This window comes from Fusarium vanettenii, assembly GCF_000151355.1.
Source record: "Fusarium vanettenii 77-13-4 chromosome 11 genomic scaffold NECHAsca_32_chr11_3_0, whole genome shotgun sequence".
In the NCBI taxonomy this organism is placed as follows: domain Eukaryota; kingdom Fungi; phylum Ascomycota; class Sordariomycetes; order Hypocreales; family Nectriaceae; genus Fusarium; species Fusarium vanettenii.
Genome location: NW_003315853.1, coordinates 412777 through 427571, shown reverse-complemented (window position 1 = coordinate 427571; position 14795 = coordinate 412777). Strand labels below are relative to the sequence as shown.

The 14795-nt window shown below is 50.7% G+C and overlaps 5 protein-coding genes across 5 annotated transcripts; 2 read left to right on the top strand and 3 right to left on the bottom strand.

The window, feature by feature from the left end:
* Positions 1–633: 633 nt before the first annotated feature.
* NECHADRAFT_97336 (uncharacterized protein) lies at positions 634–1962 on the top strand (the record flags this gene model as incomplete). Its single annotated transcript, XM_003042799.1, has 1 exon — positions 634–1962. The coding sequence occupies one exon, from the start codon at positions 634–636 to the stop codon at positions 1960–1962; it is 1329 nt and encodes a 442-aa protein (XP_003042845.1).
* Positions 1963–2114: 152 nt separating this feature from the next.
* NECHADRAFT_52021 (uncharacterized protein) lies at positions 2115–3796 on the bottom strand (the record flags this gene model as incomplete). The annotated part of the gene is made up of 5 exons (XM_003042718.1): positions 2115–2629; positions 2683–3116; positions 3169–3295; positions 3346–3628; positions 3695–3796. The coding sequence occupies 5 exons, from the start codon at positions 3794–3796 to the stop codon at positions 2115–2117; spliced, it is 1461 nt and encodes a 486-aa protein (XP_003042764.1).
* Positions 3797–5571: 1775 nt separating this feature from the next.
* On the bottom strand, positions 5572–8587 carry NECHADRAFT_52284 (uncharacterized protein; the record flags this gene model as incomplete). The annotated part of the gene is made up of 6 exons (XM_003042717.1): positions 5572–7548; positions 7601–7715; positions 7772–7871; positions 7925–7978; positions 8031–8382; positions 8435–8587. The coding sequence occupies 6 exons, from the start codon at positions 8585–8587 to the stop codon at positions 5572–5574; spliced, it is 2751 nt and encodes a 916-aa protein (XP_003042763.1).
* A 2373-nt stretch (positions 8588–10960) lies between these two features.
* On the top strand, positions 10961–12143 carry NECHADRAFT_72760 (uncharacterized protein). The gene is made up of 4 exons (XM_003042798.1): positions 10961–11269; positions 11319–11497; positions 11545–11990; positions 12052–12143. The coding sequence occupies exons 1-4, from the start codon at positions 10969–10971 to the stop codon at positions 12125–12127; spliced, it is 1002 nt and encodes a 333-aa protein (XP_003042844.1). The 5' UTR covers positions 10961–10968; the 3' UTR covers positions 12128–12143.
* A 37-nt stretch (positions 12144–12180) lies between these two features.
* Positions 12181–13614, bottom strand: NECHADRAFT_72759 (uncharacterized protein). Its single transcript, XM_003042716.1, has 4 exons — positions 13443–13614; positions 12717–13393; positions 12490–12665; positions 12181–12438 (listed from the first exon to the last, which is right to left on the bottom strand). The coding sequence occupies exons 1-4, from the start codon at positions 13563–13565 to the stop codon at positions 12308–12310; spliced, it is 1107 nt and encodes a 368-aa protein (XP_003042762.1). The 5' UTR covers positions 13566–13614; the 3' UTR covers positions 12181–12307.
* Between the last annotated feature and the right edge of the window lie 1181 nt (positions 13615–14795).

Here is a 14795-nt window from a genome sequence, read left to right as displayed (position 1 = left end):
GACATCAGCCGTGAGGTACTGTTCTTTGTGGACATCGGCGGCAACATGGGCCATGACCTAATGGAGCTTCACCAACACTATCCTGATGCGCCAGGCAAACTCATCCTTCAGCGCGTGCCTGCTGTCATCGGCTAGATGCAGCAACTAGATCCAGCCACCACGTCAAAGAGTTGTGATTTCCACACGGAACAGAACAGCCGGCTAAAGGAATAACTGCTTTCTTTGCTCTTGAAATCACATCAAAGGTCAACAAAGGCGCCTGTGCGTACTCCATGCATTGCTGCCCCTTGATGACTGCCCTGATGGCGTCTGTAAGAGCATCCTTGCTCGGATCTCTGCAGCAATGAAGCCTGCATAAGCTGAAGGAGTTATCTAAGCGTCCTTCTTTTGTCTTCAACCGGGTGCCTACCTGGATAAGGCAGACTACTCATGAATGAAAATGTGATTCCGTCAAAGGGTGGATATGCTTATGCTGACATTGAATGCGAGGTGCTTGTCAACCCCAGCTAAATGCGTTGCTGGGGCAATCTTACGCTACCTATATAACATTGCAGCCATTTCTCACCTTTGCACAACTACTAATTCCGTCAACCCTCAGACACTACTACCGGCCTAGACTCTACGATAGTCAAGATGGCCAAACCAACCCGAGAAGGCCTGGCCTGGGAGGACCGTCTCTTCGAACAAACCCCAGTATGGAAAACCAAGCCTGATGTCCATGCGATCGAGACTGTCTGCCGCCGACACTTCAAACTCCAGCCTGAGGAACCCTGTATCATCAAGTTCTCCTCTGCCGGAACATGTCACAGAAGTTATCACATCTCCGGGCCGTCTCTTCCAGGCCGCTTCCTCATGCGAATCCGTCTTCCTGTTGATCCCTCTCTCAAAACTATGGGAGAAGTGGCTACCCTGGAGTGGGTTCGTCATTTCACGAAGATTCCCGTCCCCGACATCATCGCCTTTGACGCATCCTCGGACAATGAGATTGGCTTCGAGTGGTTAATGATGCCTGTTGTTGATGGAAGTACCGCATATTCCATGTGGCGCAAAATGCCCATGGCAGCCAAAGAAAGACTCAGCAAACAAGTTGCCAACTTCCAAGCTCAACTCTTCATTGCGAGCAACACCAAGCCCCCCTTGCGAGGGATTGGGACCCTGACTTGTCCTCCAGGGGGGTTCACTGGCTTAGAATCAGTGACGATAGGGCAGCTCGTGGATAGATTTTGGTCCATGGGCAGCAACTATGACTACAACGTACCCCGAGGACCCTTTGCTTCCAGTCGCGAATATGCGGATTCGTACATCCGCATCATCATTGAAGGCATCAAGTCTGAATTTCTCTCATGTCAAGATGAAGATGACATCGCAGAGCTTGAGGCAGAGTTCAAGATTGCTGAGAGACTCTTGGGTCTCTTGCCAACTCTTTTCCCTGTTGCCGAGCTACCCGAGCCGACTGTTGTCTGCCACGAGTATCTTATTTTGAAAAATATCTCGGTTGATGATAAGGGCGCGATTGTTGCGATTTCAGACTGGGAGTACGTCTCGGCAATCCCATACTGGCGTGCAACAGAGATGCCCGACTTCCTGGAGGGGCCAGAGCGAGAGATAATGCCAATTCGAGACGGGTATTCCCCCGAGGATCCAGAGGTGGAGAATGAAGGCTGTATGGGTGACGATAATGAGCCTCTCGATAACGAAGGAGTGAACAGCCTCTACTGGATTCACCAGATGGAGTATGAGAAGACACAGCTGAGAAAGATCTACAACGAGCGCATGCGAGAGCTGCAGCCTACGTGGGACACAGAAGTGGCTGCTGGCACCTTGAAAAATGACTTCATGGCAGCTGTCGGCCAATGTTTCGCTAGCTACATGCTAGATCAGGTTGGGGAATGGATCGATGCGATTGAGAAGGGGGATAACGTCAGGCTTAGGGACTTTTTAGAACCCAAGGACGTGCTCTAGAGATCGTTTTGGTGACACGAACGGGGATAAGTCGCTGTAGAGTTAAACAAGCCGATGAATGAAGAATGTATGATTAAATATTGGGAATACTAAAGACCGTGACCTTTCGTCTCTCGGTCGTCGCTATCCTCTCCGGAAATGCAAAATGATCTTCAATCCACCTTTCTCTCCACATTCGTCTCTTCAACAGCCCTCTGAGACGAAGTAGACCCTCCCGAAATACCCTCTGTGGGAGTGAGTCCACCATTCATGTAGTGATCCTCCCAGTCCACATCGCTGAGGTACTTGAAGTCAAGTCCACGGATCTCATGCTCCTCACTGGCACGGATGTGCAGACCGGGGATCTTGTTGATGACAAAGAGCAGAAGACACGAGATGCAGAAGGACCAGGCGGCGCAGGTCACGGCACCGGCAAGCTGAAGTCCGAGCTGTCGCCATTGGTGCTCCCACCATCCACCAGCATATGCGTCACCAGAAACACCATCGAGAGCTGGGACGAACTGGGCGGCAAAGAGACCGGTGAGGATGTCGCCGATAACACCTCCGACACCGTGGATGGCAAAGATATCAAGACCGTCGTCGATGCCGATGAGATACTTGTACTTGACGGTGAAGTAGCAGAAGGAGGATGTGATCAGGCCGATAAGGGTAGCGACGTACACGGGAGCTGTGGCCGGTTAGTATTGCGAAGTAAAAACACCAACCATTGAGAAGACGTACTGAAACCCGCAGCAGGAGTAATTCCAACGAGACCGGAAATGATGCCGGAACAGAAGCCAACCAGGCTGAACTTGCGGGTGAACAAGTAGTCGAGAAGGACCCAACCAACACCACCACCACAAGCAGCAAAGTTGGTGTTGACCACAACGTAGATAGATCGAAGACTCAAGTTGGCAGTGCTAGCGCCGTTGAAAGCGAACCATCCGAACCAGATAAACACGGTGCCGATGCACATGAGCAGAGGGTTGTGAGGCTTGTAGTGAACCGCCTTCTTGCGGGTCGTCGTGGTGGACTCGGACAGTCGGGGGCCGAGCATCATGGACCAGGCGAGGGCGCCGAAGCCGCTGGCGATGTGGACGGGACCGGATCCGGCGAAATCGTAGAGGCCGAGCTTGTAGAGCCATCCGCTGGGGTTCCACTCCCAGTATGCGAGGCTGATACCGAGGTTAGCGAATAGTCGCGATGCTGCATAATTGGAAGACGTACATGTAGTAGACGAATGTGGTCCAGCAGAGCAGGAAGACCATGCTAGGCAGGAGACGGCCACGCTCAAGCATGGCTCCGGCCAAAATCATGGCGGTAGCCGAAACGAAAGTGAAGCCAAAGGCAGCATCTATACAAGTCAACAATCTGTCCATATCCCACGTCCAAATGATGACATACATAGAATCTCGGGGACATCAGAGTTGGCCATGGAGGGCTGCGCAAGAACATTGTGGAATGCAGCAAGCGACAAGTCTCCCCAGATAGGATTCGTGGTCCTCGACTGGTACAGCGAATATCCATAGATCCAAAACTGAATACCGCACGCGCACGAGCAAAACAGGGACTGGAGGACCATGGTCAAGGCCGCCTTTCGGCGGTGCATTCCCGCATAGAGGAAGCCGATGGCGGGAGTGATCTGCCAGCAGAGAATTGTGCAGACCAGCAGCCAGCACAAGTCTCCCTGCATAAATCACAAGAAATTAGTACTCTACTGTAAAACGTTGCACTTCACTGATTGCTGCCGTACCTTGTCGTATGGGGCATTGAGATCATGAGTCACGGGGTTACCACCGGTGGGATCGACATTGTAGTCGGGCCACTCGGTGACGGGAGTAATTGTCGAACTCATGGTTAACCTAGAGAAGATCCTGTCAAGCTGGCTGGGTAAGAACCATCTTCGGTGAACACCTCCCTCGGCTCCTATTTAACAGATGATACCTCTATCAGCCCTGATTGATCTTCACCTTGGTGTTTCATCCTCACCTCGTATTTTGTCCGCATCAGGTTAATTCATCCGAGATAAGCGGCTGCAGAGCTAAGATAACTTTGTTGTCTGGGCGGTGGCGTAGATCTGTTATCTACGAACCGAGCCATATGGTTGGAGGATTGAAGATGGCGTAGATAACGGGCTAAAGGAGGGGGACGCGTATTGGCCTGTCCCCTTGTCGAATGCCGGGCTGCAACACCACACCGTTATCGTCGGGCGGCCACTATTGGTTGCCCCCGGGTGATAAGATAAAAAACAAGGGGGCCTTTAAAGTTACCTGAAGCAGGAGTAAGCTTATCTGTCCCATGCATAGAAAAAGCCACGGCTTCCGCGCCAACAAGCCATGGATCGAACGGGCGGAATGAATGGGTGTCGGGGGATTTGAACGGACGAGCAAATAGGAGACTGTTGGGCTTCGGTCCACGTGGCAGGGGCTGTGTGTTTGCATCGATAGTGCCGTGTTTAATCTGCCTGTCAATCTAACGGGGAACTTGCCGGCAGATAGTAGCGTGGGTAGGTAAATGAGGAGGCATCCCACGCACCTTTTGGCATCTGAGGCCGTGAGACGTGATGGCCTCCTTTCCTTGTCTACTCGTCATTGTTTCATCGAGTGTCTCAGATGGTTCCGCGACAGCCAGATCCTGGATTCCGAGGTGTGTCTTGTGCATCCAGCCTACCGGTCATCAAGAGTCACATCACCATAGCGACTTGCAGCTGTCTTCAGTCTCGGCATATGCCAAGTCTCTATTGTTCGACATATCGCCAATTATCTGTACACAGAATCTAAGGTTGAGTAATAGTTTGCAGTCACCGCTTCTTATCACAGCTGCTACTATCCGCCACCCGGATCTCTCCCGAATGCCGCTGTGCTTCCCATACCGTATCGCCATTCGCCAGAAAGCATGGGATTAGGCTATGACGCAATCTCTTCTCCGTGGATACCCTGCAGGGTGCATATCAAAAATGCGGGGGACACGATGTTCTGATTTCTGCCCCAGCTGGGTCTGGGGTAACCAACTTGGCACTCCGTCAGGTCCATTTATCGGCCACGATTTAAAGGCACATGTGAACTTGCCAAGAGTGAAATGTTGGCAATCGTAAGACTATCGAAATACTCGCGATATCTGTGACTTGAGCGCAGCTATAAGCTAAGAGTCATGTGTATGTTCGCCTACAATGGCTTATCTAGCCGCGCTGTGGCCTTGGTGTCCTCGTCGTGCCTCGCTTAACAATCTCCCAGAAATTCTTCAACCCTTGATCCACGTCTCACAGCTGTCAAGATGAACGTTCATCTAGGCACCATGAGGCCATGAACAAACACGTAGCCGCGGAGAGCTTACTTTACCGCTTCATGGCCTTGTGGTTCAACAGCTCAACTTCGACTCACTTATCGGGACCCGACCGCCAAGACTGCCAAGACCGCCACTTCCGGACCATATGGATCCCCCGATATCTGCTTCGTTCAGCTCTCACGACAACTGTCTTGGCATCATCAGCCAGTGTCGCCACGCTTCAAGCTGCTTCATGGGACTGCGATTGGGGATAGCCCCCTATCCATAGATACGCCAGCACATGTCACGATATATGGAGTCTAAATGAGACCTAAGAGTTGATTATGTTGCTAAAACATCTACCGCTTAATCTTCGAGAGGCAAAACGTCAAATGCAGGAGTCTTGAACACATCCCAACCAGCTGAGGCTTGCGGGTCAGCAAACGGCTTCAGGGCAGCGAATCGCATCTTGTATCGTCCTTCCGCAATCTGAGTTCCGTTGGCCAACCGACCCAGCCACCAAAGCTCAGTTCCAAGCCTTCCGACAATGTCACGCGATAGATCCCTCAACGGCAACGCGATAAGATCATTGGCATCGTCTGAGCTAGCGTTGAAATACTGCTTGCCAGACAACTGGGCCCAACTTGTTGCAGACCCGATGTAGCCTGCCTTGCCGATCACCGGAGGATACTCCCAGTTGTCCTCAGTCCAGCTATCGTCAAAGATGTCCCATCGAAGCTCTCGGGTGCCAAAGCCTATGCGTGAGTACACAGCAGGGAAGTCCTGAACTTCTGGGTCCAGATCAAAGGTGAAGTTGCTCTTCTCCGCGATAGGGATCTCCTGACGGGTTGAAGTCATAGTTGGAAAGCCGATAGGATACTCAAAGATGTCGCCAACGTCCTTTTCAAGATCGGATGCGAGACCCATATAAGGAACTCCAAGAGATTCACCGTTGCTGCCAGTGACAACAATTTTGCCGCTGTACAAGGGCAGCTTGGAACCATCGAGTCCCGCAGGAGCCTTGAACGAGATCTTCGCAGACTTGGTCTCTCCAGGCTGGATGGTCAGTTTTGCATCAGGCAGTGAAACATCGGGGTTCATCTTCTGAGGTGCAGCCAGGACTTCTTCACCCCAGGCCATTCGTGGTGTTCCCCAAGTCTCAGGATCGGTATTCATGGAATCAAAACCGCCGTAGTTTTCAACCGACAAGTCATAAGTCGTGGCCTTGTCTCCGCCATTGGTAATTTCGACGGTGTGCTCCTCGTTGAAGTGGACTGTATCGTTCAGAGCGAATTTGACAAAGGAGAGACTAGTACTGTAGTCCAGAACCTTGGTAGCATTGACGATTCCGGTGCCCACCTGAGCCACCGAGGCCATGAATCCATAGTCTGGGCTATCCGAGGTTCCGTCGTGCCATTTGACAGCCTCACCAGACGAAATAATCCTCATAGACAGGTCCTTGGCAAAGTCAGGCCCGTGAGCCGAGCGACCACCGTGCTTGCTGATATACAACGCTGCGATACCGGCGACATATGGGCAAGCCATGGATGTGCCGCTGAGTACAGCATATTCATCGTCCAAGTAGCTCGACAGAATCTGACCACCTGGAGCGGCCACATCAGGCTTGATGAAGAGGTCGTTAGTCGCGCCAAGGCTAGTAAAATAACTTGGTGCTCCTCCTGTCTCCTCATTGACTACTCCAGTGAGAGTCTTCATAGGTGGGGTGGTGAAGCCAGCAGTGACGTTTCCGCCGGCTTTGATGGTCTTGATGATCGCAGCACCGGCCTCTCGGGTAATCATGGCAATGCTTCCGTCCTGGGAGACAGCAGAAGGGACCACGATGGGCATCTCGTTGGTGTAGATGAGGATATGTGTTGCACCAAGGGCGGCCAGGTTTTGCTGCTTTTGCGAGAAGTTGCATCCTCCTCGACGTACGAGCACGACTGACTCAGTGAAATTGCGAGTATCATTCGATAGTGGGCTACAAGCCTCATTTGCGACGGTCGTATCAAGTCCGACTGGGACAACTGGCCAGCCGTCGACGTCAGATGGGTACCACTCAGCCGCTGGCATGTACGGCACGTTGACTGTCTCCGAGTCTCCGTCGTTGTCAAAGGTCGCGTTGAAAGAAGTTGTGGCAATCACATCTCCGTCGATGGAAGAAATAGCAAGGACATGGGCGCCAGAGGATCCGGTGCTAGCAGCAAAGGGACCGGCTTGGCCATCATTCCCTGCTGAGATGGTGACAACTACACCCTGGTCGACGATTCTCGAGGCTACTACAGCCCATGCGTTCTCTGACCAGCCACCAAGGCCACCAATGGAGGCAGTGATGATATCGGCCTGCAAGTCTTGATTAGTTGCGGTGCTATGAATACCCAACCTAGTCACTTACGCCGTCGTCATAAGCCTTGAGGAAAGCATCAATCAGAACGTCCTCGGTTGTTGCGTCCATTTTTGCAAAGACCTTGTACACTCGGAGAGTGGCGTCAGGAGCAACTCCGGTGATCCTAGCAGTCTTAGTTTCTGAGGGATAGCAACACTGTGTGATCTGTCGTTCACTTACAGATCGCTCTTCCCCGCAATGATGCCAGAGACATGAGTTCCGTGGCCCAAGTTGTCCATGGGATCCTCATCAGGCTGCTTCTGCTCATCTTCAGGCCATTCTGCCACCATTTCTTTAGCTCAACGTCACTCTCATTGAAAGGCATGTTCTTACCTCCATCGCCCACAAAGTCATATCCACCCTCGATTTTGAAACCAGGACCGAATCCTCCTCCAAGCTGTCTATTGTTAGTCGAAATGTATTTCCAATTGATGTCAACGCCGACTTACTGCGGGGTGATTATAGGCAACTCCCGTGTCAACAACGGCAACAACAGCGCCCTTGCCCAGCACACCGTCAGCATGGAGCTTGTCTACTCCAGTCATGTGGTGAATCGATGTGTTGACGCCAGCAGCTTCTTTGCCAAATGTCTGCAGTGGTTTCATGGGAGCCAAAGTGACCTTCTTAACCTGCCAAGCCTTGATGACAGATTCCTCCTCCTGGAGGGTATCAAGGTTGTCCTTCGCGGTCTCCACACAAGCACCCTTGAATACATCGCTGTTAAAAACCCTGATAAGCTTGACATCGGGACGGTCCGCCAGTTTATCGGCGGTGGCTTTGGAGTTGGTTCCCTAGTATCCATTAATACAGGAGTCTTGGCGGCTTGGTACGAAGAGGCCATACATCCTCAAACTCGATGATGAATCGCTTAGGATCAACATCAGTTTCGTTCACAGCTGGGGCGACATTTTCACCGTCACGACGTAAAAGAGTGTTATGGCGGGCCAGAGCGCTGGCAACGCACGAAAGAGTAAAAAGAGTGTGCAACAGGCGCATAATGAATGACAGTGGTAGGATCGCCTAGACGCTAATGAGAGCAAAGCACAACTTCCAATGCATAGAGGTTATATGTTTATATATCTTCAGGAAAGCGAGATCAAGGGGTGGGAATGCATGATGTGCCGACAGAAGTTCCCAATACTACCCCGGAGAATGTTACTCGATAAGGGCTTGGGAATATCTCCCTTACCCTTCGTGTACTGGCTTCCGTCTTGGCAACCAAATACGACGCTTGGCTTCTGCTTGAACGACCTGATCACGCGATGATATCCATCCGGGTGCAATAGTGATGCATCGACTATCACAATAGAGACCCCCATGCCAATGATGCAAGAAGTTTCTTTGGCAAAAGGGCCTCCCAGAATGAGCCTATTTGTGTGATAAAGACAGGGACGGACCTCGTATTTAAGATCGAAACTCATGTCCCTTGCATATCATTCTACGACTTACCCCTGAATTGAATGTGACCTTCTATTTCTATCCTATCTGCCCGGAAGGGCCCCACTTTCTTCACGACCCTCCACCGACCAGTGAGGCCTATCCGGAAAGCCCATGCTCCCGTGGTCAAAGCGTGGGGGACTTGCTTTGCGAATAGATTGGACATAGATATCATGATTGGTGGAGTGTCTTGAATTGATTCTCTGAGTTGAGGGTACAGATTGCGAAGATGGTGCGAAAGGCCTGTAAGCTGCGGACACTGGGAGAGCTATCCTGTGACTGGGGTGGGCGGCGGTCAGTGACCTGTTCGTCAATCAGGGTGTCAATTCCGAGATCCTATATTTTATTAGCTAGTATGACGATAAAGACGATATTCGGGGGGTGCGCCTTGGTCCTATATAAGACTATTTGCGTTTAGGAAGCAAAGGGCTGTTTCGATACCAGCCGAGCGTACAGTCGGCGATGATAGAAACAACTGTGGTTTAATCAGAGTCATGGATCGTATGAGATGAAGAGGCCAGTGTGTTCTTTATTATAGTTGAAGCCTGGCCCTTGATGGGTTAACTGAGCCAGAAGATCCTAACGCGGCAACCACTGCTACAAGCACGTTCCGAACTTGAGATACTTGCCTACAATACCCTTACTGGATTTGCATCGCTATCTATCTGGCCATCCTTCTCAGTGTAAGTGCCTTGTATGGTGTATTGAGTTTCCAATTTTCAACTCTAAGAGTGTATCTACGGGCCAGAGTGATTTATGCCGTTAGGGTTTGTGACAAGTTTCCAAATATCTTCTTCATCATTATACGAGGTTGACTTCCATAGGCAGGTCAAGAAGGGCGGAAACGAATCTCTTGATGCTAATCTGATTATCTATACGTTCGACAATGCGGAATCGGTTAGGTTGCGTATACACTTGATCCCCTTGGACGAAAGAGGAACTCCGTCTTTGGGCTGAGACACCGTCAAAACCCATGACCTCAAGATGGCGAACCGCTTGCTTAACCACCGCCCAGTACCATCAGCTTCAAAAGCGGAATCGCAATTTTGGCGTACTGGAGTTTCGTCTCTGGGCGTAAATCTGATGACTTGTGATCGAATTGAAACATCGTTCGGAGTTTCTCTATGGCCAAACATCGGAGCCATGCCTGACCATTGAACTGTGTGGTTCAATTATCCATGAGATCTTCAGCTGATAGATCACTAATTCCTACAAGCCTAAAAGATTAGGGAATCCCTAGAGGGAGACCTCGAATAAGCAACAGTACGCGGCCGTTTGGATTGAGGAAGGTAGCCAACATGCTGCAGTATTGATCTAGACACGGGATGTTGATTGATCGGGGGAAGCTTTTCTCATTCTCCATGATAGCTTCAGATTGCTTGAATGTTTGCACTATGCTGTGGTGCCGATTATTGCGATGTCTCGGTCGTCTTTCAACTTGGTGGCGGCATCATCACCCACGACGACAGACACTTAAGCTTTACGCTCTCGCTTAAACTCTCAAAGTAAATAAAACGTGCCCTTTGCTTATTTATACATTAATCATAGCTGCGCTGTTGTGGATTATCTCTGTTCAGTCAGCTTCTGTAATTGTGTGTAAGACACGCTAGCGGCATTGGTAATGTCTCCGACGTCGCATTGTTGGTTCGACAAAATAAGAGGGCCAATCGTCGTTGACATAATCACCTGCTAATCACGGTTGTTTTATGTCCGTTGGGTTGCTCGCAAGCCCAGCCCCACCGCTTCTTCGAGCATTTGACCAAGAAATCACCTGCTAAACGACGCCATTCCCGATTAACCTTGAATATCGGAAATACCGGCACATGTGTCATCATGATGATCCAGAGGTCGGCCGCCACAAGAGGTCATATATATACCGACTGATGGAAGCACCTGTCCCAGTTGTATTTTGTGGACCCATGAAGTGAATCCAATACATCATGAGAATGGCAGGTCCCGTCTCACAAACGACAAGCTACAATGGCGACGTCGAGTCTCGGCCGCCGGTTGAGCTGGACTCCCCGGAGCCGACGGCCCCACGATATCGCAGCTACAGCCACCCTTTCGCTGGTCGACTTGGAGCAAATCAGGCATTTACGATTGATCGAAGAACGTCGGCGGATGAGAAGTTTTTGGAAAAGGAGCCAGATGCGACACCGCACATGTCATTCCGAGAGCTTCTGGATTGCCGACCAATTTTGAGCCCATATTTGTGGAAGGCTGCTCTCATCGAGGGAATGGGTGAGAGATCATGGTGCTCACGAGATTATCCTTTTTAACGCAACTATAGGCACACTGATGCAGGCGTACATCACTATCTGGATCGGCATCTCACCACCACGGCTTCCCACACCGCCAACAGCTCAGCTGGGCAACTTTGACAATGCTGCATTCATAGGTCCCTTGATAGGCGGGATCACCAACATCTTTTTTATTTCTTTATTCATTTCATGTTTCGGGCCTGTTTCGGTAAGGATATTGATATTATTCGGACAGGCAGATATTGACCCAGACAGGGAGCTCACTTCAACCCTCTCATCACCTTTGCAACATTCTGTGCCCGCCTCTGCTCCCTTCCACGCTTGATATTGTACGTTAGTGCTCAAATTGGCGGAGGCGCATTGGCTGGGCTATTGGTGAGGGCCAGTTACGGTACTAGGGAGTTTAAAGTCGGTGGATGCTGGCTCGACCCTGATATCGTGCCCATCAGAGAGGTTTTTGTCGTCGAACTTATAGCGGCAACCATTCTCCTATTCCTCGCCTTCGGGCTTGGCTTAGACCCACGACAAGCTCAAATCGTCGGGCCGACCCTAGCTCCGTTCCTTGTTGGACTCGCTTCTGGAACTTTGGCTTTTTCGACTGGATTTACACGATATGGATATGGCGGTGCCGGCTTGAACCCGGCTCGATGCATGGGGGCCTTCGTAGGGACGAGATTTCCAACCTGGCATTGGATACACTGGTAAGTCTTGATTTTCCTTGGTCTATTCTTGAAATACGTTGACGCTGACTGAACTTTACAGGGTGGGAGACGGTATTGCGTGTATCATCCATGGCCTGGTCTACTACTTTGTTCCACCCTGGACCAAGGAGAACTAATAGAAGCGACATATCCATAGACAAGGTTTCACTTTGGCTTCGGATGCCTCTTGCTGAAGCTCGAATGTTTGACGTGTTTAAATACCTAAACAAAAACCACATCTGCCCGCTCGCAAACAACGCCTGTGCCAAAATCGGACATCACACCCTCACGCCACGCTACTCTTGACTGCTCATCACTCATTTATCATTAACATCAACCAAAACTTTGACTTGGTTATCCTTGTCATGAATCAGCGCCTTGATACCGTCCTCCACAATGTTCTCAAGCTTGATTTTTCGGGTGATCATTTGGCTGGGCTCAATAGCGCCTGGCTATGTTAGCAGCTGGCTTGAACAAAACATAAAGTAAATGGACTTACCTGTACCGAGATTCTCAATAACGGCTTCGAAATCCTCTCGCTGGTAACCGAGGACAGACTTGTAGGCACTCTCTTTCCATGTGATCCAGTTGGGGTTGAAGGGGATTTCCTTTTCCCAGATGGCCACGTTGACCACGGTGCCCTTGGTCTTGACGACCTCACATGCACTCTTGACACTATGAAGCAATTAGTGGCAGTTTGTATCGTTGCATGGATCAAGAACGCACCTTGCAGGAACTCCGGCACAGTCAAAGGCCACATCAGCGCCTCTGCCCTCGCTCAAGCCCAGGACAATCTCGTTGAGGTTTTCCTTGATGGGGTTGACCACCAGCGAGGCGCCAAACTCCTTAGCGAAATTCTGGCGAGACACGGCAACCTCAGAGACAATAATATCCTTGACACCCTTGGCCTTGAGACACAGGATCATCGCCAAGCCAATAGGACCACCTCCGATGATAACCACCTTGGACTCTGGGTTGATTTCTGGTGCCGCGCTCATAGCATGCCACGACACAGAAAGGGGTTCGACAAGAGCTCCAATCTCAAGAGAAAGATGCTTGGGCAGAGGGAAAACGTGTGTAGCGTTTACACAGACAGCTTCGCTCAATCCACCACCACCCCCGCTCAGTCCGACGAAACCGCCAGTGTGACACACATTCTCGGCGTGCGAATCACAGGCTGCGCAGTGTCCACAAAAGATTGTAGGCTGAACAGCGCAAGGTTGACCGACTTCAAAGCCCTCTACTCCAGGGCCGACTTCTGAGATGATGCCTGAGAACTCATGGCCCAGTGTGACGGGGATGGTCTCTTTGGTGACGGGATGAGCGGTTGTGGGGCAGAAGTTGGGTCCTCCGAGATACTCATGGAGATCTGTTCCGCAAATGCCAACAAAGGCCGGGGCGATCTATCCAAGTTAGAAATAGACGAACTCTATACCTGATCTACATGCTCACCTTGATCTGACCCGCTCCGACTGTCGGTTCGGGAATGTTCTCAACCCGAATATCCTCCTTTCCGTAGTATCTAGCTGCGCGCATTGTGCTGTAGTAGAATGATGTTTGCAGATTCCTTGACATGGACCCACGGATGTTCCTGGCGAAGAGCCTGTTAAATGTTGATCCAGCGAGACTTGACATGGTCCAAAAAGCAAGTTTGACTCGTCATAAATCGGCTCCGCCGGGTGACTTTATACGGGCCGACCTCATAATCATCCCACTGAATGCGTCAGACCCACTGGTGACACGGCGTCGAACCCCCGCTGCAATGCCGCCTAACAACACGGTCATTCTGCCTGTCCTCTTTCCCTTTTCTCATCTGCCGTTTTGCATTGACTAAAGTGACCGCTCGACCGAAGATGAAGTGCGGGGTGCAGTGAAGATCGCGTTCATCTTGGACTCTTATTCGACATGTTTGAGATGTAGACAGGTATGATCCTTGTCTAGCTTTGGTCGAATGCGGGGGAATTGGATGCTACGGTTGTTGGTGGTGGCGGATCTAGGTACCAAAAGTCGGACCCGATTGAGAGAAAGCAACGTCGGTGCCGACTGGGAGTGAAAGTCCGTGGATGGTACAGAGTAAGCGGGAGGGATGGCTGGATGTGAGGACCGGGCGAATTTATACTCAAAATTACTGGCAACCTTGATGATCTCGTTTATCAGATGCAACCCGCTACTACCTCCAACACTCACTGGCACAACTGAATACATTGAGGTTTCATTGTTGATCTCCTGAGAGAATTGGTTCATCAACTGCAGCTTACCATGCCCAGACACGGCATCCGCCCGCATTGCGGCTTTGCTCCCGCAGCACTCTGTAGAGCCTCGATATTTCCCTCACCGAGTCTCTTTTTGCATCTCAGCTGACCAGGGAACTGAAATTATCATCAGCTTTTCCAGATGTGATACAAACCCCCATGACCTGAGATGCGATTGTGGTCGTCAGCCACCCCACCACCAAGTTAAGAATCATCGAACTTACATCACCCACGTGTCGTCCAGGTTGACTCAAATGAACAGCAGAGCCTCATACCACCATGATTATCGCTCAAAAACATATCGGAAGAAAAGTGGCTCGACTGTGGATCTTCGGTGTTCGGCTTCACACTTGGCGGGACCCTCAGATCATGAGCCTCAAGCGAGTGGCGTGATGTGATGATGCGAACTGTTGAACCCACCTGCGCCCAGATTTTCCTATCTTTGATCTTGGCTTTGATCTAATGATGCTTGATTACTGATAAGAAATTGACCATGGGTCTTAAACGGGCTGTTAGTGTTGACTACCCTAGATCTTCCACTTTCAAGTTTGTG

Bases quoted from the DNA above. Each gene is read 5' to 3' on its own strand.
- NECHADRAFT_72760 (XM_003042798.1), top strand. From the start codon at position 10,969: ATGAGAATGGCAGGTCCCGTCTCACAAACGACAAGCTACAATGGCGAC. The intron at 11,270-11,318 runs GTGAGAGATCAT...ACGCAACTATAG, and splicing joins TGCTCTCATCGAGGGAATGG to GCACACTGATGCAGGCGTAC. The intron at 11,991-12,051 runs GTAAGTCTTGAT...TGAACTTTACAG, and splicing joins ACCTGGCATTGGATACACTG to GGTGGGAGACGGTATTGCGT.
- NECHADRAFT_72759 (XM_003042716.1), bottom strand. From the start codon at position 13,565: ATGTCAAGGAATCTGCAAACATCATTCTACTACAGCACAATGCGCGCA. The intron at 12,666-12,716 runs GTGCGTTCTTGA...ATTGCTTCATAG, and splicing joins TGTGCCGGAGTTCCTGCAAG to TGTCAAGAGTGCATGTGAGG. The intron at 12,439-12,489 runs GTAAGTCCATTT...TAACATAGCCAG, and splicing joins TATTGAGAATCTCGGTACAG to GCGCTATTGAGCCCAGCCAA.